This window comes from Microtus oregoni, unplaced genomic scaffold (assembly GCF_018167655.1).
Source record: "Microtus oregoni isolate MIOR12 unplaced genomic scaffold, Mior012 000015F_ref0000493, whole genome shotgun sequence".
Classification (NCBI taxonomy): Eukaryota; Metazoa; Chordata; class Mammalia; order Rodentia; family Cricetidae; genus Microtus; species Microtus oregoni.
The window spans coordinates 3,418,227-3,443,241 of NW_024543074.1; the positions used below are offsets into that span (position 1 = coordinate 3,418,227).

The 25,015-nt window shown below is 53.0% G+C and overlaps 1 protein-coding gene across 1 annotated transcript; it reads left to right on the plus strand.

Moving 5' to 3' along the window:
• The first annotated feature begins 2,605 nt into the window (after positions 1-2,605).
• Positions 2,606-20,644, plus strand: Ngfr (nerve growth factor receptor). The gene is made up of 6 exons (XM_041663936.1): positions 2,606-3,242; positions 9,676-9,817; positions 12,190-12,549; positions 15,969-16,221; positions 17,751-17,911; positions 18,477-20,644. The coding sequence occupies exons 1-6, from the start codon at positions 3,171-3,173 to the stop codon at positions 18,776-18,778; spliced, it is 1,290 nt and encodes a 429-aa protein (XP_041519870.1). The 5' UTR covers positions 2,606-3,170; the 3' UTR covers positions 18,779-20,644.
• The last annotated feature ends 4,371 nt before the right edge of the window (positions 20,645-25,015 follow it).

A 25,015-nucleotide genomic window follows, 5' to 3' on the forward strand; every position in this document is an offset into this window, starting at 1 on the left:
TGAAACCATGGCGCAGAAGTGGAAACATGAGGGGGCTGCTCACATCACAGCAGGAACCAGGAATGCAGGTGCTTCCCTGGCTATCCTTCGAACTCAGTGTGGGACCCCTACCATGAGATGCCACCACGTTTAGGGTGGCTTCCTACCTTCCTCAGTTAAAGCTTTCTGGAAAAACCCTCACAGAAACAGCCAGGGATGTGCCTCAGTTTTTCTAAATCTAGTTGAGTTGACATTGCAGGCTAACTCTCACCATGGTCAAGGTCATGATGACTTGGGGGATGTGGGGTAAGAAGATCATGGCAGTGCTAGGATTCGCAGAGACAGCTGTTATGGCGTAAACTGTGGTGGTGATGGAGATGGTGGTGGTTATGACAGTGGTGGTCATAGTGGTATGCACTGGTTTGGGGGTAGGTGTTTGTGGTCTTGGTGATGGGGTACCTCAACAAAGGAACATTCTGATCACAGTTGTGCTACTGATAGTGTGGTCAAGCTGGTGTCACATAACAAAATAACGCATACACCAAATAACTATGCTCTATCTAGAGCCGAGGTTCTCAACCTTTCTAATGCGTTGACCCTGTAATACCATTTCTTATGTAGTGGTGACCTCAAACCACAAAAGCATTTCTGCTACTTCATAACTGTAATTTTGCTACCGTTTACACATTGTAGGATAACTATCTGCTATTTCCGATAGTCTTAGGTGACCCCTGTGAAGAGGTCGTTCCACTCACAAAGGGTAGCAACTCCCAGGTTGAGAGCCGCTGATCTAGACCATCTGTTCCACAATGGCTTTGTCCCCTGTTGAATATCCAGTGCCCAGGAGCCTGTGCAGCCAGTAGCAAGTGTTCCAAAGCAAATGCTCCATAAATACACACTGAGTGACCGAGAGAGGACCGAGGCCCTCCTTTGATGGACACTGCATTGCTCCATTTGATCCTTGCGGTCTTCCCTCAAAAGCCCCACCTTGTAAACGCGGAGGCCAGGAGAGATGGTGTAGCCTTCCTAAGGTGATGCTGGAGGAAGGAGGCGGGCTTGCTCACTTAGACCTACCTGACTCCCAAAGCCACACTTCTCCCTTGCACCCTTTGCAGCCACTCTCGCTGCCGGCACTCAGCAATACATCTCAGGCCTGCGCTTCCAGCTTAATCATAGAAAATACTGCTAATAATAGTAACGATGGCTGTTTGTAATTGTTGGAGTAAGGCTTGAATGATCAAGACCATGGAAATTATTAATAACCCAGGCCCAGCCATGGTGGTGTGGGTCGTATTAAATTGTGTTGAGATGGATAACCTTGGCAATAATAGTAACTGGGATCATAAATTAATAACGGGAGTATTTAAATTAATGCCACACTGTCAATAGGCGGGTAGGATGCAGCTAGCTCAATGCTTCTGGAAGTACTAATGCTTCTCCTTCCTGCCTCCCATGAATTCAGTGGAGAGCAAGGCAGATCTGTAAAAGCCTTGGGGGAGGGGACATCTTAGAAGCCATCTCTGTCCAGGAGGAAGGGGCAGGTCCTCAGAGACATCCAGCCCTGGTTCCTGAGTGTGGATGCTCAAAGCCTCAATGATGTCTACCCATCCTTCCCGGGGAAGGCTGCTGGACTTCATTGGTTACAAAGGATAGTTTTATTTTGTTTTGTTTTCCTCTGCGGTGCATGGATGGATTAAGTTTAAGTGATCTAGGAAATCTTTACAAGTGCTCTTGGTCTGTCCCTTGTTCCCATTATTGGGGGACCATATTTTCAAAGAGGAAACTGAAGTCCAGACATAGCTAACATCTGGAATAGGCTTTGCAGACTTGTTCCCTCCACAGCTCTGAACCAGGCAGGGCACCAGAAAAGGGCCTGGTGATGTTTCTCTTGAAAGACTGACTGCACATTCCCTGGTGTACGAGCAATTTGATGTGCCGGGTTTGCAGAATCTCAGAACGCCTACACAGGACATGGATGGAATGAGCCTCTTGAGTCCATTCAACCACTTTCCCACTGAATCCCCTCTACGGAGCCAGCGTTACTGAAAACCTACTGCAGCAGGCGTTCAGAGAAGACACTACTGTCCCTGTCTTAGGAAGCTCTGGAGCTCAGATAACAGTGTTTGTGTATGGTTTGTACACTCACTTGAGTGCTCAGTACCGATGAGGGCTTGTTTAAGTATGGTTGTGCACTACACACATGTGAATGTGTGGGGGTGTGTGTAGATGTATGTCTGATCTGGATTAGGGATCCTTGTAGGATGAGTGGGATCGTGCAAATGTGTGAACATGGTATGGCAGCTGTGAGTGCATGAGCACATGTACAGGTGAGCTAGGGAGTGCATCTGTGTATTCCTGGCTTCTGTGTGCACAGTTGTGACTTCTTTGAGCTCGTGGTTTTGAAAGGCTGGAGATATTCAGTGATAGGATATTTGCTTGGCATGTGTGAGGTCCTAGGTTCAATCCCGTGTGTGTGTGTGTGTGTGTGTGTGTGTGTGTGTGTGTGAGAGAGAGAGAGAGAGAGAGAGAGAGAGAGAGAGAGAGAGAGAGAGCCCAAATTGTGATATTGGGATGGATTCCTCCTTGAATGTCGCAAGGAACCCCGCGCTCCACAAGTGGGAAGCAGTAGAGGGGACAGGACGGAATTCGGTGTAGACTTAATCATAAAAGGAGGGAAGTAGCATTCCGGGAATGAGGGGTGGGTAGGGAACCAGGAATCAAGAGACTGAGGAAGATGTTTTAAAGAGTGAACCCTGAGGCAGGCCTCATCAGTAGGAGAGCAATGGCCCCCGCTGGATCCACAGCATCCGACACTGATGCTCAGCATAACCCGCAGTGCACTGAGTACGTGGGACAGACAGCCCGCAGAAAAGCCGCAGCGGGGCACACGGGCGCGGCTCCCCGCACGCCTTCCCTTGGCTGCTCCGGACTCCCCACCCCGTTGCGGCCCAGCGGCTGGGCGGGCGCGGTTCCGGGAGGGATGAGGGGGGTAGTTGGGCGGGCTGGGCGGGGAGGAGGCGGGGCTGCTGCACTGCCTTTACCCAGCTGCTCCCGCCCGCACGCAGCCAGAGCGAGTGGAGCCTCCGTCTGCTTCGGCGGACAGCGGGCGCTGGAGCGCAGCGCAGCTCAGCGCAACCCTTCGGCCGCCAGAGCGGACTGAGCAAGAAGCGAAGCGCTGTCGCCGGAGGCGAATGATGAGGGCAGGTGCTGACTGCAGCGCCATGGACCAGTCGCGCCTGCTGCTGCTGCTGCTGCTTCTAGGGGTAAGTGGTAGCGGGAGGGACGCCTGTTAACCTTTTTCAGGAGCCGAACCCCAAGGGGATCCGAGTGCCACCACCCAGGGAACAGAATAGGGCGTCAAGGTCCCAGATGCTGGAAACGGGTGGCGGAGGAGCCCCGTGACCCACAGGGGCGCTTCTAGCTTTTGGGACTTTCAGAGCGCAGAGGCGACCCAGTCTCAGGATAGAGATGCGGATAGGACTGTGGCACCGATGCTGATCCTTAGTGCTGCTGGTCCTTGGGTACTACGGTGGGGACGGTATAGGGGACTGGGAGGGGTCTCTCGGAAGGAGGTTTGGGAGTCACTGGCGCCTGGGTTCTTTTGACGACGGCGTGTGAATTCTGGGATCCTGAGAGGACTTTTCCTTTTAGCATCTTAGTCCTTGGGGAGTTGTAGGACAGAACCGAGGAGAGAAAGGAGGGGGATGAGATCGGCGCTAAAGATGTGAGGGGCTAGCGACGGAACAATGGGGGAGGCGGCTGAAGGGACTGGAGGCAGAGGGGACCGGGCATGGACAATGGGGACCGGCCAGACAATGGGGGGGAGGGGCGTCGAAAGGAGCGATTCGGGAGTGGCAGAGAGGTTGAAGAGCGAGAAGTAGGCTTAAAGGAGGGCAGAAAAGAGACTGCCACCAAAGAGGTAAAGAGATGGAAAGTGGTGCATATCCTAAAGTGCTCGGGGCCCCGCCTGCCTACTCAAGGACAGTGGGATGAGGACAGCGAAGACAGACAGACGTTTCCCGCGTGGGTTCTAGCGTTTTTTCTCGTGGCCTCGCCCAGTCCGGGAATTGCATCCTAGGCTGGGAAGGGAGCATCCGCTTCACTGGGGCAAATTCTCTCCCAGAGTGGATCCTTGGCAAGCCTTTTCATACGGTTTGAGGCAATGCAGTGGACCCAGAGAGACAGAGCCCGCATCCCCCTACCCTATCTGACGCCCGCCAGGTCTCGGGATGAGTAGCGCTGGGACGCTCAAGGCGGTACCCGCAAAGCACAGCTCCGGGAATGCACAAACTCCAGGCTACCCGCAGGGGGCACTGCAAGGTGCAGGATTGCCTTTTGCAGCTGCGTGCGCGCTTGGGCTACTCACTGCACCCCTTCTAAGTTAAGCAGCCCCCGGTCCAGAACTTAATAGGGTCATCATTCCTCCTACATCTGGCTAAACTTTCGATAAAAGTCAATGAACCTTTCTCAAATGAGGCAGGGGCCGCTTGGATGTCTCGGATTCTGTAGGATTGTTGTTCAGAGGCACCAACTCCAGCTAGGTCATCAAGTCTTGCTAAGAACTGGAGTACTCTGGGTATTTCTTATCAGATCTCAGGAAAGGTTGGCAATAAAAGTGGCGTCCTCACTATTCCCTTCACCTTTTTCTTCATCTAGCACTGTACCCCCAAATCTTCATCTTACTGATAAGGGAGGCAGAGACTTTTGAGTTAAACAAGTTGGCCAAGATCTCGCAAGCAAGTTGGGCCAGGGTCCTGTGGACGGATGACCCCTCACCTCATTCCAGCTCTGTGCTCTCTCTACTCAAGGGTGCAGCTGTGGGGGGGGGGGGTATCAGCTTCGTGTCACACCAGAGATGGTGTCACACCATCCAAAGGATAGACAGAAGTGGAATATGGAAGCGAGAGGCTGGAGAACCACTTCAAGCTCCGGTTTCGTCCTCAAAGCTCAAGCCTGGTTCCCCGGAGCTGTCAGTTAGTACCTGTGGCTTCCTCCCGGGGATTTGGGAGTGGCTGCAAGGGTGTTTGTTGACTAGTTTCCCCGGTTAAGGATGCCTCAGGCGCTGTGTGTTTCTGATCTTGGAGAGGTGAGGGCGTGGCCTCTGGACCGGGGCAGGAGGACATCCCTGAGTTCAGAAAAGGCGCGCACAGGGGAGGAGAGGGGGCCTTGAGGCCTCAGCAAGGTGGACCGGGCACAGAACCTTCCGACCTGAGTTCCCAGGGCTCTCTACTTTCCACCTCCGCTGCAGATTGTTCGGTATGAGCCAGTTCAGCGGTCCGAGCCTCTTCCTGCGCCGCTGACAGAGTGCTGAAACCAGAGCGCATCCCGGCGAGTCTGCTGGCGGGCCGCGCCGGTAATGGAGGCACTTTGTCATTCAGACGTCTGTAACCGGAGCCTCCGGGCTGGCTAATGCTCCTAATAGGGATGCAGCGGCGTAGGCAGCAAATGGGCAGCGAGAGCGTTGGGGCTGGCGTGGAGGGCGGATAGTGTGGCGGCTCCCGGAAGGAAAAGCCTCCACCTTACCTGGCCAGCCCAGTCTGGTTCCAGCACCTGGCTTCCTCCCTAGGGGGTGAGTTGGAAGAGAGGACATAAGAACGTTTGTGAAATGCCTACGCTGTGACCCTCACTGTCCTAGGTATTTTTACATTATATACTCCTTAGGTCCCAGCAAGGTAAATTTAGCTTAAATTCCTACTTTACAGGTGAGGAAGCTGAAACCCCGGGAAACTTAGGCGGGACACAAGGCTCTCCCAGTTGGAAAGCAGAGGTGGCCTGTGGGAAGCTGAGAGTCAAGGCTTTGGGCTTTTCTCCTCACCTTTTCAGCTTTACTTGTAGATCATGAAAGGGGGTGTGGCCCTGAGCTGCCACTGGCTGGGTGCCTTAGACCCTGCCCTGTGCCTCTGAACTGAGCCACTCCCCTGATCCACGTGATCAGAGCCCTAGCCCCTCTCCAAGTCTCCACAAGGCAGCTTCTTAGGGAATCAACAGCGGTCTCCTTCTCCTGCCTCAGTGGCTGTCCAGAGGACAGGTGGGGAGTGAGGCCGGAAGCCAGTGCCTACCCCTGGGTTTGAGAGCTTAGGCTCTCCAGATACTGGAAAACCTCTCCTTCCCCATGTGGCTGTGGCCAGGCGTCTATTCTCTGAGGAACCCTCTCTGAAGCTTCAGTGAAGGGTCAGGGTTGAGCCCTCGGAAGCATCCATCTAGTTGCAGACACTGGTGCATTTTCTGTTTTGTCCAATTAAAAAAAAAAAGTCAGTTCATCAGAGCACGGAAAGCCCTGCCATGACAAAAATAGATGGTAAACATTCTGAAAAATGGAGAAGTCATGCTATCAACTTTGAAATGAATAAATGTAATAGATATAACTATCAGGCAAATGGGCCTGTCATTTTGATAAATTAATCAATTTGGATGGGATTTTGGAGCAATTAGTCGGAACTCTAGTCACACTTTCCTGCTTGGCGGGTGGCTCCCTTACTGTTTTGTTTTCCCAGGAGTCGGCAGCTCCCCAAGACATGTGACTTCCTCAATAGCTACCATCGACTGGACCCCGACTCTACGCCAGACAGCTCTGCATGCATTATTCCATTCAATTCTCCCAGCCACCCCGTGCAGGAGTCATGCTCAGGCTAGGGTTTGAGAAAGGAAAACTGAGATTTTGGAAGACTAAGATGCTCAGAATCACAGACTTTTTGCAGCAAATCTAGGATTTTATGACAGAGGCAACATAAACCAAGTACAGATGTGAATGAGGATTATGTGGCCTCGATTTTAAATACAAGTCCTGAAGGGGAAGAGTGGGGAGGAGTGGGGAGAGCAGGTTCTTGGCAAGAATGCTTGCCCTAAGCTACTGTGTCTCCCACAAGGACCATACAGCCCCACCCCCCCAGCATACACTCTCCAACTCTGCTGACCTTGGTTATGTGGAGCAGTGGTAGGCACCACAGGTCTACAAAGGGAACACACTGGGGGAAGAGAAGAGGTGTTTGTTTGGTTGGTTTGGTTTTTTTTTTTTTAATATTTATTATGTATACAGTATTCTATCTGCGTGTATGCCTGCAGGCCAGAAGAGGGCACCAGACCTCATTACAGATGGTTGTGAGCCACCATGTGGTTGCTGGGAATTGAAATCAGGACCTTTGGAAGAGCAGGCAATGCTCTTAACCACTGAGCCATCTCTCCAGCCCCGTTGGTTTGGTTTTTTAAGACAGGGTTTCTCTGTGTAACAGCGCCCACTGTCCTGGAACTCACAGGGATCCCCCAGCCTCTGTCTCTGGGATTAAAGTTGTGCGTCACCCACGAAAAGAAGAATTCTAAAGAACCTTGATGCCACATCACCCACTCATTTAATGCAGCAGTTTGAGGCAGGTGTTGTCATGGCTACCTACTGGTAGGAAACAGGCACAGAGAAATTAAAAACCCTGTCTGTCACTCTGGTCCCAAGTGATGAAGAACTCCTATCAAGGGAAGAAGGGGAATGAGCAGTAATTATGGCCAAATGTTTGACACATACACACCCCCCACCCCTCATCTCCATTTCTCTGTGTGTCCTGGTTGCCTTGTACTAGAGATCCTCTTTTCTTGCCCCACCCCCACCCCGGATGCAGGGATTACAGGCATACGTGCACCTGGCTCCCAGACAGTTAGTTTCTTTCTTTCTTTCTTTCTTTCTTTCTTTCTTTCTTTCTTTTTTCCAAGTCCAGTGACATCATTTTAAAGACTCCATTAGAACTGTCACATTATGATTCTGAGACAGGGACTCTTCCGGTCACACTGTGATCGGAGCAAGAAGTGACAACTGATACTTTGACAGGAAGAGAAGGGACAGGAAAAGTTTCAAAAAGCTGACAAGCTGACAAAAATTGTAGTCATCTAGAAGCAAGAACACGAGAGCACCTGCTGCATTGCAGCCCTGAGTAATCGCTGTTGCTAACAGCCAGTACCCCAGAGATGGAGAAACTGCAGAGCCAGAGGTGGGTGTGGTCCCCAGGCCATGGAAAAAGACACTGGAGGACAGCACATTTCTTCTTCCTTCTTTCCTTCCTTCTTTCCTTTTTTCTTTCTTTCTTTTTTGCTCCTGAGGACACATCGCCATCCAAAGTTAGTCCTCCGGATTTCTAGGTAACTGAAGGCATCTGGTAGCTTCCTATCCTTAAGTTACACAGTTGCGTCCATTGGCTCCCGACTCTGTGCCAGGTATGGCAGGAGATAGAAGGTCAACCTCATGTCCGTAGCTCTGCCTGTCTCATCTGGGAGCAGTGGGATGACAGGAACACTTCCTCAACGATGTGCTATTTAAGCAGGGCCCTAAGTGATGAAAGGAAATGAGAACAGACCCTTCTGGAATCTCAGTTCCTGAGAAAAGCCCACCTCAGGGCTCCTGGTCTGCAGATGTGGCCAGCCAGCACTCCTACCGCTGGCACCTGGGAAGAGATGGTGGCAGCTTCCTGTGCCACGTGCAATGTCCCTGCTGGGCTCATGGAAGCCACCTTGACCCTAGGGTATCACCCAGTGTCCCCCTACATCTGTATTTCCTTTCCCATCAATCTCTGGTGAGAATACAGTGGGTTTTGGTGTCTTGGCAAAGATCTGTCCAGCATGGAAGCTGGAGGGGAATGCCGAGCAAGCTTGTAAAGCTCCCTGGTCTCACAACAAGAGACCAAATTGCTGAGCATCAGAGGGGGTGTGTGTGCAAGGTCTGGAGCCTGCAGAGAAGGCTTTGGAGTTTTATTAGACATTAAGGTTGTTCTTTAAGGAACAGAAACAAAGCGAGCCTCTCGCAGCCCCTCCCTCTGGGGAAATCTGGTGCTAAGTCGTTCCATCATGAGCAAAGATGCTTTAGTGGTAGGAATTTGATTCCCCTTTCCCCCTGTTCCAGCTCTGTTCCCAGGGGCCACATGGGAGGGGAGGGGAGGGGATGGAGTCAGGCTAGAGATTGGAAGTCAACTCTAGTGGAACAGAGTTGCTGGATCTTGAGAGCAGCTACTGATAACAGGCACAGGCGTCCCTTTCTCCCTGTCTTGGCGCCAGACTTGCTCATCAGCCTGTCCTTTGCCCTGGCACCAAGATGTCACTGTCTTCATCTGCAGGGAGGTGAAAAACTCCAAAAGGAAACCAGGGCAGGCCAGAAGCCTCCAGTACAGAGTCAAGATTTGAACCCAAGACCCAGACCTCTTGGACATAGACAACTCCCTTTTGACATTTAATATGTGAAATGAGACCCGGAGAAGGACCCTGCCCCCTTTGTTAGGAAAAGGCCCTGCCTCTGCGTAATTGTAGCCCTGCAGGTGTGAGGCTTAGCAAACCGAGTATGGGCCAGATTTCAGCTCCACTGGCCCCCTTGGCCAGGAGCCCTGAGCATGCAACCTGTCCAGTCATTCTGGAAGTCGGTCCAAGGCTGCCCTCCCCATGCGGTGTATCCTCAGGGCTCCATGAGGGGCTGTAACCCCAAGGTGAACTTTGCAGAAGGTTAGCCACCGAGGCTGTGACCTCACACCCCAGCAGCAGTCAAGGGCGCACTGTCCCCCCTCAGCCTTTCTTCCTGCCAGCTTTGATCCTCCTAATGCCTCCCGGGTGAGCTCATCCCAGCTCAGGTGGTTCCAATAGAAGGTATTAAGAGGGAGGCGTTTGATCCCCTGGAAGATACCACCCCCCCCTTCTCCTGTCAGACTGACCCTCTGATCTTCTTCCACCTAGGTGTCCCTTGGAGGTGCCGAGGGGACATGTTCCACGGGCTTGTACACCCATAGCGGAGAATGCTGCAAAGCCTGCAACTTGGGTGAAGGCGTGGCCCAGCCTTGTGGAGCCAACCAGACTGTGTGTGAACCCTGTCTGGACAGTGAGTACAGGCTGGCAAAGGGGGAAGGTGTAGCATGTGCGGAACAGCGCTTGCCAGTGTTCCGCCTCCTGGCAAGTCCCCTGCCAACCTCTGTATGGTCACTAGAAGTGAGCAGGAGATGATATAAAAGGCAGAGGGATGCTGAGGAAATGGAGTGTGCAGGTGGAGGAGGGGGACCTGATGGGGGATCCCCCAAGCAGAGAGGCCAGTGGAAGAGTGTGGCCAGGCAAGAAGAAGCTGCTGCTTAGCCCAGCTAAAAATACCTTCTGCATTGCAAGATCAATGGTTGCAGCCTACCCTCTGTGGGTTTGGGGGGAGGGGAAGGAGGATCAAATCCTGGCTGCCCTGGAAACTGACCTTGGGGGATCCTGGGAGGGTACAACTGCCCCTCCTCTAGGTCACTGCTCTGTAGCTTTCTGATGCCAGGAAGGACAGGGGCTGGAGCACAAGGGTGCCCTTTTACTATGGGATGGCACCAGGTGGGAGCAGCAGAGGGGAACTGCCTGGCATTTCCCTCAGAAGGAAACAATCCCATCTTCTGAGAGTGGTGGCGAACAGGGACAGGAGGATGACAGCTCTGTTCTCATCCTCCTGTGAGTTCTGTGTCCCATGGGACCAGGAGTCTTGGTCTCTGCTGCTTGATACCTCATTGCTCTGCTGCTGCCCCAGTAGGATTCTGCATCCGCCTGGCACGCTGTCCCCACTAGGAGAGCTGCTGGTAACAGAATACAGAGCTGGGGACTCTGAGACTACCTGTGAGCCTAGTCTTACCTCTGCATGCCACCTCCTGAGCCTGTCCCACCTTCAAGCACCCCCACTCCTTAGTGTTCTCAAACCCATGTATTTCTATCACTGTACTTATAACTTTTGTGACCTTCTCCCCAGCAGTCAGACCCCTGGGCCAGATGGGAAGGCTCTGCACCCTTGGAAGGTGGTACCTGACCTTCCTTGGCTTCAGAGTCTCTCTCCCAAGGCAGATGTAGATGCCCTAGGCCATGCTCCCCACCCCAAGGCATCCTTCTTCAGCAGCCGGTGGCTTCAGAGCTCAGGGGAGGACCATGTCAGGTATTAGGGGAGAGAAAGAAGGGCGGCTCAGAGGGGGCTGCAGCAGCCTCCCCTCCTTACTCCCTTTCTCTGCCCTCCCCCTTGGGTTCCCCTCCACACTCCTCTCCAGCTGTGTTAACAGGCTGCCTTTACGAGCCTACTTTATGGGCTGGAGACCCCAGCGGGCTTTCCCTCCATCCTCACAAAACGTTTCCACTAGGAAGCCCATTAAGCCCCTGCCTTCATGCTCTGCCAAAAAAGACCACAGTTTTCACACCATCCAAAACCTGCTCCCAGCGGTCTTCCAGCTAATTTCTGTGTGTTTCCCAGGAGCCAGCTTGCTCTTTCCATCCAGTGTGCCTAGCCCCCACCCCACCCCCATATCCGCACCCTCTCATTTGAAGAGATCAGATGTCCCGCCAGACAGGTGCTTTCTTCTATCTGGCTATATCTCAATCACGGAAGTCCTTATTACCGCTCATCCGTGGAGCCTGCCACGTATTCTCCATCAGAACCCTATGGGGTGGGGATGTTACTGATTTATTTAGTTTTGAGACAGGTTCTCACTGTGTTGACCAGGCTAACCTCAAATATCACTCTGTAGAGCAGGTTGGCCTTGAATTCACGATCCTCCTGTACCCTACCATATCTGGCTATTATTTTCTGTTTCACAGAGAAAGGAAACTGTTCAGAAAGGTTTAGCTCACAGATTTAATAAGTTATGGATGTGAGTTTTGAAGCAGATTTGTCTCATCCCTAGGAAAAGAAAACAGGGTACCTCTGTGGGAACCGACTAGAAATGGATGTGTTGCCCAGGCTTCCTGCCTGTTTGTTTTCTCTCCCCTGTCTCCACTTCTGGCATTTTACTTTTCTCCATCATTTGCCTCACCACCGCACCCACACTTCCCAGGATATGACCCTTGGTGCCTTTGTACCCCGTCAACGTGGATGCTCACTGTAGGTCCCCATTCTCCACCCCTACATGCAAAGCATCTCCTCTTTCCCTGCTTCTCAGCTTCTTCAACACCCCAGCAAATACAGCTCCTCCTGTAGTCTTGTTGGTACTTCTCTTCCTAAGATGGAAGAGGCTGGCTCTGCCTCTTCCCTCCTTCCCTGATCTCTTCTCAGCAGGCAAATACCGTCCTCCCTCCCCCAAAGCTACTCTGAGTTTCCAGAGTTCGCATCCCCTACTTCAGAGTGAGGCCAAAGTGAGCTTGGAAACGGCCCCTGTGCACTGGGTCAGAGAAAGACAGCTCAGGCAGAGGCGCTTCATCCCAAGTGACTAAGTTCTGAGGCTGATGCTTCCCCATCTGTGCCTGTGTCCTCAGGTGTGACATTCTCTGATGTGGTGAGCGCCACCGAGCCGTGCAAGCCGTGCACCGAATGCCTGGGCCTGCAGAGCATGTCGGCTCCCTGTGTTGAGGCAGATGATGCAGTGTGCCGCTGTGCCTATGGCTACTACCAGGACGAGGAGACTGGCCGCTGCGAGGCGTGCAGCGTGTGTGAGGTGGGCTCGGGACTCGTGTTCTCCTGCCAGGACAAACAGAACACAGTGTGTGAAGAGTGCCCAGAGGGCACATACTCAGACGAAGCCAACCACGTGGATCCATGCCTGCCCTGCACGGTGTGCGAGGACACTGAGCGTGAGTTACGGGAGTGCAAGCCCTGGGCTGACGCCGAGTGCGAGGGTGAGTACAGTTCCTGGCTAGGTGATGTGGGGGCGTAGGGCTGGATTTGTGAGGAAGGGCGCCCTCTAGGGGTCATAAGAACCCCGGCGGGCCTTGACCTGGTAAGCACCCTCTTAGTTCCCTCTTGATAAGGGAACAGAAGTGATGATTCCAGATTCGACTTCAGCGCAAAACCCTTTTCACTAACTCCTTTGGACTGACGTTGGGAAAGCCCGGCTTAGTGTTCACTGCAAGAAGTCTTCCTAACTCCTCTTCCAGAGATTACGTGGGTGGCAAACGGCATCTGGAAGGAGCCATAGATGCCAGAGTCTGAAGCAGGCCTCCTTCGGGCCTGAGGCAGGTTTTCTGAGCTGGAGTGGGCCTGGTGACCTACAGGAGTGAGGACCCTTCAGCTATGAGGCCAGATGCAGGTGATGATGGCGGTAGCAATCCCACATCAATTCAGCTCGGAGTGACAACAGGGAGGTTCCGCTTGGCTCTGGACCTGCTTTTGATGGCCATAGGGTTGTTGGGGGCAGACGGCACATTCCTCTCATGGTGTGTGTGTGTGTGGATGAGGTGCAGGCATCGCCGCAGTTAGTGAGATATAGTTACTGCAGTAACTGGTCTGGTAATGAGGGAAGTAGTTCTGTGGACAAAGGAGAGTGGTAATTATGGGTTGGGGGAGAGGGTAGGATAAGGTGGGGTATGCTTGGAAGGCTCTTGTCTACTGGGGGAGCTGTAGGAGCTGGGTGGGCCTGCCTTATCCTGATAGCTCGCCTCAAGGAGATGGGGGATCCTGGGAGAGGAGGCACCTGGGAGTCAGGGCACAGCCACCATGGTCACTGGTTGGTAGTGTTCATCTCAGAGGGCACTGGGAGGCAAGCTGGTGGCGCTTTCCCATTCTGTCCACCAGCTTGTGGCCATGCCCATGGACCCTAACCTCGGGTGTGCTCACACTGAGCAGGCAAGAGTGCCGTCTTCAGGGAGTCCCTGGTTTTGCTGGAGAGGGATAGCCCTTGGCACTGGTTCAATGAGGGGGGCACCACAGCCCAGCCCCTAGTTCCTGGAGGGAGAAGATAGCTTTGGAGATTATCCACTCTGATGGAGGCAGCGGTTCCGCTTTCCGTCAGCCTCTAGTTGAGCAGAAGATACAGACAGATCCCCTGTCCTTGGGGCGGAGGGGGCTCCTGACAACCAGGCAGAGCCTCCCCCATACCCAGACTTAGGCTTGCTCAAGTAGCAGAGTGGAGAAGGCTGGTAAGCTGCATCGAGGCCCTAAATATGTTTGCAGTGTTTTTACTGAATAGATGGGCTCCCTGTGGCTCTGGTCGAGATTTTCATGGGCCAAGACAGGCATGTGGCCTCAGAAGCTAGGCTGAGCCGGGAGAGAGCTTCAGCAGCCAGGCAGTAGACAGTGGGGTTCAGGGTCAGGGCTGTGATTAGGGCCAGAGGGTGGCCTGGTTGGCAGAGGAGCGGACCCCACTGTTTAGAGAATTATTTCCTCCCAGATGCCACCCTACTTTCCCAGCCATCTCGGCAGAAGGCACCCCTGAGGAACACTTATCCCTATGTTCTCCTTTCTGCTCGGACCTCTGAAGGGTTAAATGTTAGCCCTGAGGCCAAGCAACCCTTTCAGGAAATGGAATTTGATTCTTGAGTTGGCAGCCCCCCCCCCTTGTCCAATGTAGCATACTTTTCTGCATATACATTTCAAGTGTCAACATGGTGACTCACGCAGCCTTGGGGCAGACGCCCGGCCCCCTCACCACATTGAAGTTTAGGAGGGGTCACCTGCTCCCTCTTCCTCCTGATAGCGCTCATTCCGGAAATGGCTGTCAGGACCTGCCAAGGGCTTAGTGGGTTGGAATGCTAGGGGACAGGGCCACATCTGGATCTCGTCTCCACCCCCATTAGAGAGGCTGGAGGGGGTGAGGGAAGGTGTCCTGGACACTTGACACTGTTTTCAGTCCTTCCTCGAGGCTCCTTCATTTCTACATCCCTCGCTCACCCACATCAGCCTCAGGGTCAGGGCTGTCAATCTGAACGGAGTCATAGCTGCAGCCTTGGGGCTCAGGCTGTACCCTCAGCCTGCCCTGTTATCCTAGAAAAGCACAAAAAGACCCTCTAGGGTCCAACACCCAGACAGAACTGCGTCTTACACTTCCTACCCTGCTCCAGCTTCCAGAGCTTCCAGCTCTGTCCAGTCCTGGGATGGGGGAAGGGTGGGACTGGGCAGCAGATGGCAACCTTCTCCTTACTGCCAGCCAGATGGATTCCAGACTCACATCTGGAGGCCTTCCCCCTCAGAAGGTGCTGAAAATGGGGCCTTTGAAGCATCTCTGTCTCTAGCTAAGGCTCAGAGGACTAGTGGGTAGCTTCAACTCCAGCTTGGGTGGGCATAGTGTAGTCTGGGCAGGGCAGAGCTGGATAGCAAGGTGCCCTCCCCTTAACCCCACTAGCATGCCCTGTCTGCTTTCCCTCCCTGCCCCAAGCGTGGGAAGTGAGAAGGGATGGGACAGGCTGCTTTGCCCAGACAAGTATCCCCCAGGCCATCATCCAGAGCCTACAACCCCTAGCTCTGCCTCTGGCTGGGTGGCAGAATGGAAAATCCCACCCACTAGTGCCAGGAGGAGTTGGGGCCTCTGCCAGGAAGGCTGGCAATGCCCAAATGGCATGAGCAAGCCTAGATGGGTGGCCAGGCACAGAATTGCTCCTTCTGAGGCAGTAGGCAGTGCCTACTTCGTAGCTCCTCCCTCTACTAGATGTCTGCTTCCTGCCACCAAGGGTGCCAGCTGTCTGACCCAGACTTCTCTAGGTGCCAGGGCTAGACTGTTTGGGGGTCAGACAGCACAAGGAACATGCTGGCCACAGGACAAGGACTGGCTGGGAAGAAGCAAGTCAGCTATTCTTTCCACCTCTAGTGCCAGCCTAGAGCCTGGAGCATCTGAGAAAGAGGGCTGAGTGCCACCTGCAGGGCAGTGTCTCTGGTCAGGTACCTAAGTGCCACATCCTTCCAGAGGGCTGTGGTCACCACCCAGAGAAGTTACATCCCTCTAAGCAATTGAGGCAGTGCTCCAGCTTGAAGCGTCCCTACAGCTCAGACTTCTAGGTATGTTTGCCTCATGCCTGGATGCTGGGCAGAGACTAGAATTCTGGTTCCATCTTCCAAGCCAAAATTGTGCTTAGAGACCATTTCTTTTCAGAGAGTCCATTTTCTAGATGGAGAAATCAAGGTCTCATACTGACAAAAGTCTCCTGTCATGTAGCCTTTGCTCTTCTCCACTAACCTGACTCATGTGCACAGTCCCAGTCCCCATTTCCATGCCTGGTCCGGTGTGCATGGAGTCAGGGGTTGGAGGCTCATGATGAAACAGTGGGGTGTCAGAGAGAAGGGAAAGGCCTGGATAGGTCCTAACTCCTGTGGTCCTGTTCCCCAGAAATCCCTGACCGATGGATCACAAGGTCTACGCCCCCAGAGGGCTCCGACAGCACGGCCCCCAGCACCCAGGAGCCCGAGGCACCTCCAGATCAAGACATCATAGCCAGCACAGTGGCAGATATGGTGACCACTGTGATGGGCAGCTCCCAGCCTGTAGTGACCCGAGGCACCACCGACAACCTCATTCCTGTCTATTGCTCCATCTTGGCTGCTGTGGTTGTGGGCCTTGTGGCCTACATTGCTTTCAAGAGGTAAGAGAGGACACAGTGAGGGAGGAGGAGAGATTTGGCCTGAAAACACACACAGTTTTTAAATTCAACCCTAAACCCATCCTCGCTCATCATCTCACGCCTGACTCTCGAGTGTGGCAGGTTGGGGGGGAGTGACAGAAGAGGGTTCCCTTTCCTGTCCTGGTTCCAGCCCCTCCCCACTCCCAGGCTAACTCCTGCCACCGCTGGCTGCTTCTATCCCTCTCGCCCCACAGTCTCCTGGGTATTCGTGTGTCTCTTCCCTCCTTTTCATGTCATCCTCCAACTTCCATGTCACCCTTGGGCTCCTGTGGTACCCACATCAAGGATTTCAAGACAGAAAAACCCCCAGAAGGCATTTTCAACTTTAAATGCTCGTCCTGTTCTTTTCTTGTGTGTTTTGTTTTTAAATCATCAAAGTCATACACGCTTTTTAAAAGCAAATGCAAACAAGACCAAATTTGTTTTGTGCGGGGGATGGAATCCAGATCTGCGAGCATGCAGTGCAAGCTTGCTGCCAGGGAGCAGTAGCCGCAGTCCCAAGACCAATATCTTCTAAAGTGAGAAGTAAAAGCCTCGCTTTAGCTCCTCAAATCCTACCCATCTTGTGGGAAATCTCTTTGGGATAAATTTTCCCAGCTGTTTATAGTGTTGTTGTTGTTGTTGTTATAGAAGCACTCACGTTAGCTTTTTATAATCATATGTAGGCATGGAGAACTTTTCTAAGACTCAGTGGGAACACGCCGGGCACCTTCCTCTCTTAATCCCCGGCAGGAGAGGTTTTCTCAGAACACAGATTACCTGATCTTTTGTAGCCTCTCATTCAACAACATGCCTGAACCATAATGTAGTTAGCCAGTCCTCTCTTGATGGACGTTTGGTTTATTTTCAGTTTTTTTTGTTATTGCTTATAATTGCCAAGGAAATGTGTATTGTGATTACTGTTCACATGTGGGATTATTCTAGAAGGGTCAGCTGGGAAAAGTGGAATTTCTAGGAAGTCATCTATTTATGCACTGTTTGATCTGCCAACTTTTACTGAATGCTTACCAAGTTCTTCTACCCCATAAAGCTCTCAGTGTATGTGTATGTATGTGTGTACGTGCGTGCGTGTGTGTGTGTGTGTGTGTGTGTGTGCAGAAATAGGCGCCTTATCACTTCCCAGCCTTTTGTAAAGAAGAGGTTCTCAACCTATGGGTCTAGACCCCTTGGGGTTGACCAACCCTTTCACAGGGGATACTTAAGACCATCTGTATCTCAGAAACTTATAATTATGATCCATAACAACACCAAAATTAGTTATGAAGTAGCAATGGAAATAATTTTACGGTTGTGGGGGGGTCACCACAACACGAAGAACTGTATTAAAGGGTCGCAGCCTTAGGAAGATTGAGATCCACTGATATAAAAGAAAAGCTCCTTAGATACTTCGGAGGGCACCTACCATGGCCCTGGCCTGGACCATGGGCACAGATATGTTGGTTGCATTGGCTGACCCTCATCCCAAGACCTGGCCTGCCCCTGGGTTCCAGGTGGAACAGCTGCAAGCAAAACAAACAAGGAGCCAACAGCCGCCCAGTGAACCAGACGCCCCCACCTGAGGGAGAAAAACTCCACAGCGACAGCGGCATCTCTGTGGACAGCCAGAGCCTGCATGACCAGCAGACCCACACACAGACTGCCTCAGGCCAGGGTGAGTGGGAAGGCCAAAGCCTGGGGGGGTTAGCGACCACTGAAGGGACTAGCAGGGGAGCAGGGTCCTAGAGGCTGGGCGGGGTGGGAGATGTGGGGGAAGGGAATGTTTTCCCCTGGGGTGACTTGGGGGGAAAGGAGGCTTTTACAAGTTGGAGCACCTAGACTCATCAGGCTAATTGTCCCCCCTGGGGGTTAATTACTGCCCGAAGTAGCTGCAATTAGCCTCCTGCCCGCTCTTCTAGGAAACAAGTGGTTAAGTGTGCACGGTAATTAGCGGCCCATAGCCAGGCTTTAGGACACTTGCTGCAGTTGTCTGGGGCTGAAGAGCCCGATCCCCTCGTCTGTTTGGATGATTGCTGGGGGGAAGGGACGCTAGTGGAAAAGATGATGCGGAAGCTGAGGGTGAGGAAGAGACCGTGAGTCAGCAAGGTCCAGGCCCCTCCCACCCAGGCCTTATCTAGGATCTCATCTTGGGGAGCGTGCCTTGGCCCAACTCTCTGCGCACTGCAGGAAAGAGGGTCAAAGGTCAAGAACTGAAGGGTGCTCTTGTCCGTCCTCTGCAGCCCTCAAGGGTGACGGCAACCTCTACAGTAGCCTGCCCCTGACCAAGCGTGAGGAGGTAGAGAAGCTGCTCAAAGGCTCCCCGGGGGACACCTGGCGACATCTGGCAGGCGAGCTGGGCTACCAGCCTGAGCACATAGACTCCTTCACCCATGAGACCTGCCCGGTCCGAGCCCTGATGGCCAGCTGGGGTGCCCAAGACAGCGCAACACTCGACGCCCTCTTAGCCGCCCTGCGCCGCATCCAGAGAGCTGACATCGTGGAGAGCCTGTGCAGCGAATCCACGGCCACATCCCCAGTGTGAGCTCACAGACCGGGAGCCCCTGTCCTGCCCCACATTCCAACAACTGATGCTCTAGCCAGCCCCCCCAGAGACGCCCCCCTCCCCTGGGGTAGCCCAACAGTCTGTGCAGGGCCTCTGAGCCCTGCTCCCCACACCATAGCCCTGTTGCTGTCCCTGAGGGAGCCCTTGCATCTGACTACACTTCCTCTCCAGTGAGAGATAGGACCACCCCAAGCCTGTGCTGCCCCAATTACCATCTCAGGCCTTTCCTCCCTTTCCTATACCTTAGCTGTGTCAGAGCCGGGGGTTTTGACACCACAGATGGTAATGGGGGCACCTCAGAGACTCGGGCAGCACTGAAGAACCAGAGTCATGGACTCCACACTGTGAACTGGAGAACAGGGAGCACTGTGGTTGGCTAGACCTTCCTTAGTCCCTCCCTCCTCCACTCTGGCCAAAGATGAAGAGGAATACAGGCCCATCTGAGCTGAAAGCCAGTCCACACAGCCCTCTTACTCACAGGAGAGGCAGGGACTGACCCAGGCCACCCAGCAGTAGGGAGGTCAAATGTAGGCTGACATCCTCCACTCTGAATGAGGGCATCCGGAGTGCCTGATGTCAGGGACACATCTGGAAGCCAAGTCTGCCCACCCTCTACCACTCCAGGCCCCTACTCAACCCTTGTGCAGAGGAACTGTTTGCCCAAGACCTGGTCCATTGGCCCACCCTGCTGGAGTCAGGCTAAGGGCTTGGGGAGTGGAGTGTTGCCTTCCTCTGTCTCTGTCAGGCTTACCCAAATGGCATTTGCTGAACGGTACATCTGTTAGTGTCCTCATTCTTGGCATAGGCCTGGAGCCAACATTGGCCCCTAGAATCAGCCCTAGGGGTCAGGGACCAAGGACTCCCACTCCACAATCCCAACACCACACACACACACACACACACACACACACACACACAAAGATAGCTTACTTTTTCCATGGCTCTTTTTGGGCTGAGACTAGATCCTGCTGGGGGTCACTGCCAGAAAAGCATGGAAGGGAACTGAGCTGAGCTCCATGGGGGCTGTCTTCCTCGCCCCCGGGTTTGGCAGGCCAAGGACTGCTGTGTCTGAGCTGGCGTCTGTCTTCCAACGGGCCCGTGCGTGCGTGCGTGCGTGGAGGAATGCTCTCACTCCTCCCTTTCTCAAAGTCTGTCTGAGTTTGGCTGCACCCAGAAGGCTACGGCAAAGAAAAGCAGGCTGATGGGAGGACGCGGCAAGAAACAAGAACAAAACAGATGCTGGCTCGAGGTCTGTGGCAGGTTTCTCCTAAGTTTCAAGGCCTCTGCAAAGGACTGGTTTCTTGAGCACCGCCAGGAAGGGACATGAGGTCTCAGTGGCGTTTTCCCCCCTCCCTGGCCTGTTCTGTTTTGCTTGCTGTTGGAATGAGTAGGCTGCCCCTCTATTTAGCATGAAGGAGCCCTAGGCAAGGTATGCACAGACTGACCACCACCCCTCCCCACCCAGGGTCCTTCAAACCCTGAGAAGACACTAGGAGCATTGCACACGGGTGGCATTTTTATGGACCTCAATCTGCAATGAGCGGAGGAACCCCACCTGCTGGCCTGCCCCAGGCACCCGGGGAGTGGTACATTCTTCGTGTATTTATTTTCCTCCCCAGAAGTTGGGGAGCAGTGGGGAGCTGCAAGTGCAATTTAGCATGTGTTTGGTTCTGGAGTCTCTCCTGCCTTACTTTGGGTCAGGAGGGAACCGTTGACCCTCCAGCTGGCAGCTTCCAGCTCCAGACCCCCTCAGTCCACCTCCCCATCACCTCCTCCTTGCATCCTGTGTAAGCATTTCTTGGGCCCTCCCGAAACCTACACATAAAATATAAGTGATGGACATTAAATAGCAAAAAAACAAAAAAGAAAGAAAAAATGGTGCCAAGAGATTTTCTGGAAACAAGCATTTTTTGTTAGTTGGGATTGAATGTGTAGATCAGGGTCCCTCCCCTCCAAACTCCCAGCCCTATAATTCCCAATGTTATAAGTTCCTGTCCAGTCTTCTGTAAGTTTTGACAAGAATCCAGCAATTTTATATGTGTGGTCATGAAGTGGGTGGGGTAAATAGTGGGGGTCCTTTGCTCCCAGATCTCAGAAAGGGAAAGAAAAAAAAAACCCGCCATGCAGGAAGCTGGGCAGCTGTGAACTTGACCAGATGTCAGAAGTGAAACTGACCACAGGGGAGCCAGAGGCTCGGTAGGAGGGCCAGGTCATGACCCCGCAGCTCCCAGCCACCCACATGGCCTGTAAGACACACAAGCGTACTTATACACAAGATCACACAGAACCTCTGTCCAGATGGCGCATCAGGAGACTGGCTGGCCTGGCCAGGAGTCAGGCAAGCCCCTCCCTGGAGACTTCTGTGGACAGATCCTAACCAGAGCTCTTGTCTGCCTGACTTGGGAGACTGTAGGACTCCTGGCTCCTGGCTGTGCCCCCTCTGAGGCTGGTGAGGCAGGTAGTCAGAACTGCCCATCCCTTACTGGCCCATCATCCAGGTCTTCTAGTAGGGAGTGGCTTGCGGCCACCCTGGAAGGCAGGAGAAGGATTTGCTCTTCTAGGAAGAACAGCAAGCAAACCTTCCAGATTTTCAGGCCCAGGGAGCAGGGCCAGCAAGGCCAGCAAACCTTCCAAATTTCCAGGCCCAGGGAGCAGGGCCCAGCCAAGAGTCAGATTCAGGGAGACAGGAGCATCCTTGTGTCTCACCCCCACTGACAGGATACACAAGGAAGACATGGTGGAGAGGAGAGACACAGAGGAGATGGGAGAAATGATTTTGCACTCAAAGTCTTGGAGTAATGGGGGAAACAGTCGTCTGATGGAGAAGAAGGGCTCAGGCTGGGGGTCAACTTCCTACTATGGGCCGACTATCCACAGTAGGAATGAATTCCTACTATGAGAGAAGCATATCTGCTCTTAGGGGACTCTCCATTCTGATGAAAGAATACCATCTTCCTCCTAAAGGTGCCTTGCATGGAAAAATGCAGGTTCTGTCTTGTGGGAATAAAGAGGGGCACAGGTCCCCTCCTCGGTGACCACTTTATTCAGAAAACGGCAGCAGGCAGCCCTGGGGGTACAGAAAGTATAAGCGGAGACCTTGTCAGGCCAGTCCCAGGGAGGTCAGGGAAGGGACGTGGAAGCTGGCCCTTGTGGATGCATGAGGTAGCCTGTCTGGGAGGAGAGAACAGAGGCCAGCTTGGAGAAACACTGGAGCCTCTAGCCCAGAAAAGGAGGGGAGGAAAGCGAGGAGGGGAGGGAAAGGAGGAGGGCCAGCCAGCGGCCAGGGCTCCTGTGGAGTCCGTTGAAGGGGTCTGGACTATATTCTTAGGACTCTGGAAGCTGTGGAGGATTTAAAACACTCCCCATCCTTTCCCAGCATTTGGGGGGAAAGACTTGGTGTGACCTCTGCCCTTTCCACCCGTCCTGCCTCCACTCTAAGAGTTAAATCTCTACAGTCAGCTTTCCCATGCTTCCTGAAGCCCTGTGGGGCTGTGTGAGCAACACCCCAGACTCACTGCTTTGATCCAACAGTTGACCTTATATCTGTGTGCCTCTCAGACGCCTCAGAATTCTGAAAACTGTGATTTCCTTTAGCCACAGGGCCACTGTGTGCGCTGTCCTATCTAGAACATTCTTTACCAAGGTACCTCAGTCTAGAGAATCTTTAGGGAAGGCTGACTGGTTACCTGGGTCCAAATTAGTTTTTCTGTCTGTCTGTCTATGTATCTGTCTGTCTCTCGTGGTGTGCATTGCTTGTTTCTTTAATATGCTTTGTTTTTGACAGGGTTTCCTATAACCCAGACTGGTCTGAACCTCCATAAATAACCAAGACTAGCCTTCAACTCCTGATCCTCCTGCCTCCACACCCCAAGACTGGGATTACAGGCGTGCATCAGTCACCACACCCAGTTCCAAATCAGGTTTCTTGGTTCCAGCTTCAGAAAACCCCACAGTCCGTCTTCTTCACACCGCTAAAGACCTCTTTGTACCCAGGCACTCGTCTGAGTGATTATTCGATTACTATAAATCCCAGGAAACCAGAGCCAGGCTCTGGTCCTGCTCACTGGCGTGTGCTTAGCACCCTGCCTGGAACACTGTTGGATTACACTCAGTAAGTGATGGGCTCACTCCGTCCAGTACCCACAGAACACAAGGGACCCATGTGGACTTGGAAGCTTTTTAGTGGGCACCTTTCACAAATAAAAGAAACAGCAGGTTCTACCAATAGATATATAAATATTATTTCAACAAGTGATCAAGATTTAAAATTGTTCATGAAATATTTTAGATATCTTTTTTTTTTTTTTTTTTTTTTTGTCCCACTAAGTTGTCTCAATCCTACGTGGTTTTTGTTGTTGCTTTTCCTTTTTGGTTTTTTTTTTTTTTTTTTTTTTTTTTTTTTGAGACAGGGTTTCTCTCTATAGTCCAGGCTGTCCTGAAACTGGCTATGTAGACGAGGCTAGTAGATCTTCCTGACTCGACCTGTCAAGTGCTGGGATTAAAGGTGAACGCCACCACACCCAGCTCCTGTGTGTCTTTATTCTTCCTCCACATCTAATGTTAGAGCAGCCACATGTCAAACGTCAATGGCACAAATGCCTAGTGGCTACTGCATGGGGCCATGGCAGCACAGGGCTCAGCTGTAGGGATTTGGATCTCCAAAGAAGGAACTCACTCCAAGTCCTCAGGGGTTTCAGAGGACAAAGGGGGACCCCTTAGCTTCTGTCTGTGTCCTCAGTGTCCTTGGACCTAGGCTATAGTCCTCACTTCCTACACGCCTCCTGACATTCCCAGGGCACAGGGCACTTCTCCTCTAAATCCAGAGCCCAGGGTCTGTCTCAGTCTGCCTCATGCCTTCATCTTTGAAGGCCCAGTTGTCTCAGCCCCTTCCCTCAGGCCTCCCTCTCTCCCTCTGTCAGTCAATGGGCAAAGAGAGACAATACCTGAAACCTAAGTCCTCTGCATCCAGCAGAGAGAGCCATGGGAGACCCTGCGCCTATGCTGGAGCTCCAGGGGAAGAAGGGGCTGGACTAGGGCTGGGGTCACAGAAGACATTTTCTGTGGTGCTCCAGCCGAGGGCCTGCTGACCATATGGCTGAAAGAAGCAACTCCTCTGATAATGGGAAGCAGACCCACGTCAGCCTGTGGCAGCTGGTGGGCAGAAGCTTGGGCCCCTGGGCCTCGGGAGACAGAGGGCAGAGACAAGGAGAACTACTTCTTCAACCTCCGGTGCCTTTTAGGTCCCTGCTGCAGCCTTCTTGTCCTCCCTCTGACCCTTCTCAGCCATATCAGACACCTTGTCTGCTATCCTGCTTGGCCTGTGCCTAGGGTCCAGCTCTCAGCCCAGCTCCTTCAAAGTGGCCAGACCTTCCCAGCATATGCCCTGGAGAACTCCCGTACGCTGTCCCCAATTCAGGCAGGCCCTTATCATCAGCTCCAGGTGCAGGGTGAGAACTCACAGGCCCAGGAAGTAATCCCCATTTCCCATCATGCTCCACCCAGCTTTGACCTCTTCCAACCCTACTGCCATCCAGGAGATGAGCTAGGGATATTTCCCTAAGGTACCATCACAGAACATGCTGGAACATTCTAGTTCTCTCATTCCTCATCCTTCCCAGGGCGCTCAGTGGTGCCCCCTTCAGACCACATCCGGGAATTTCCCAGACCTGGGGGGTAGTCCTTCCCAGCAATCCCTGCCCACCTGCCACTCCCTCCTCACTTGTTTGAATGTTTCCAGCAACTTTCCCAAAGGGTTCAAGAGGTGAGTTTGGGTCTCCTCCCCAAACTGGGATTACTCCCTCAGGAAAAAAAAAATCTAGTCATGCCCTTGCTTACCCCATAACTTAGTGACTCAGAATATAAGGGTCCCTCGGAGGCATCTAGCAGGAGCCTGAAGCCCCACCTCACAAACCCTTGGCCTGGGGCTCAGTGTTCACTCCCAGAGATCTAGCCCTGCTAAGGCTAAGGCTTCCATCAGCAGTCCAGATGGTTCTCATTCTACTCCCCCAGACCTTAGATGCCAGCACTGTTCACAGGATGTGCAGGCCAGGGGCATAGGGCAACTCAGGTGCCATTCATCAGTGCTGGAGCAGAGGGCCATGCCATGACCTCTTGGGGTCCCCAGACAGAGCCCAGAAGCCAGCCTTAAGGAGCTTTCTTCTCCTCAATGCTGGACACAATAGCCAGGAGTCTGTGTTGCAACAGGAGGCAAATCCA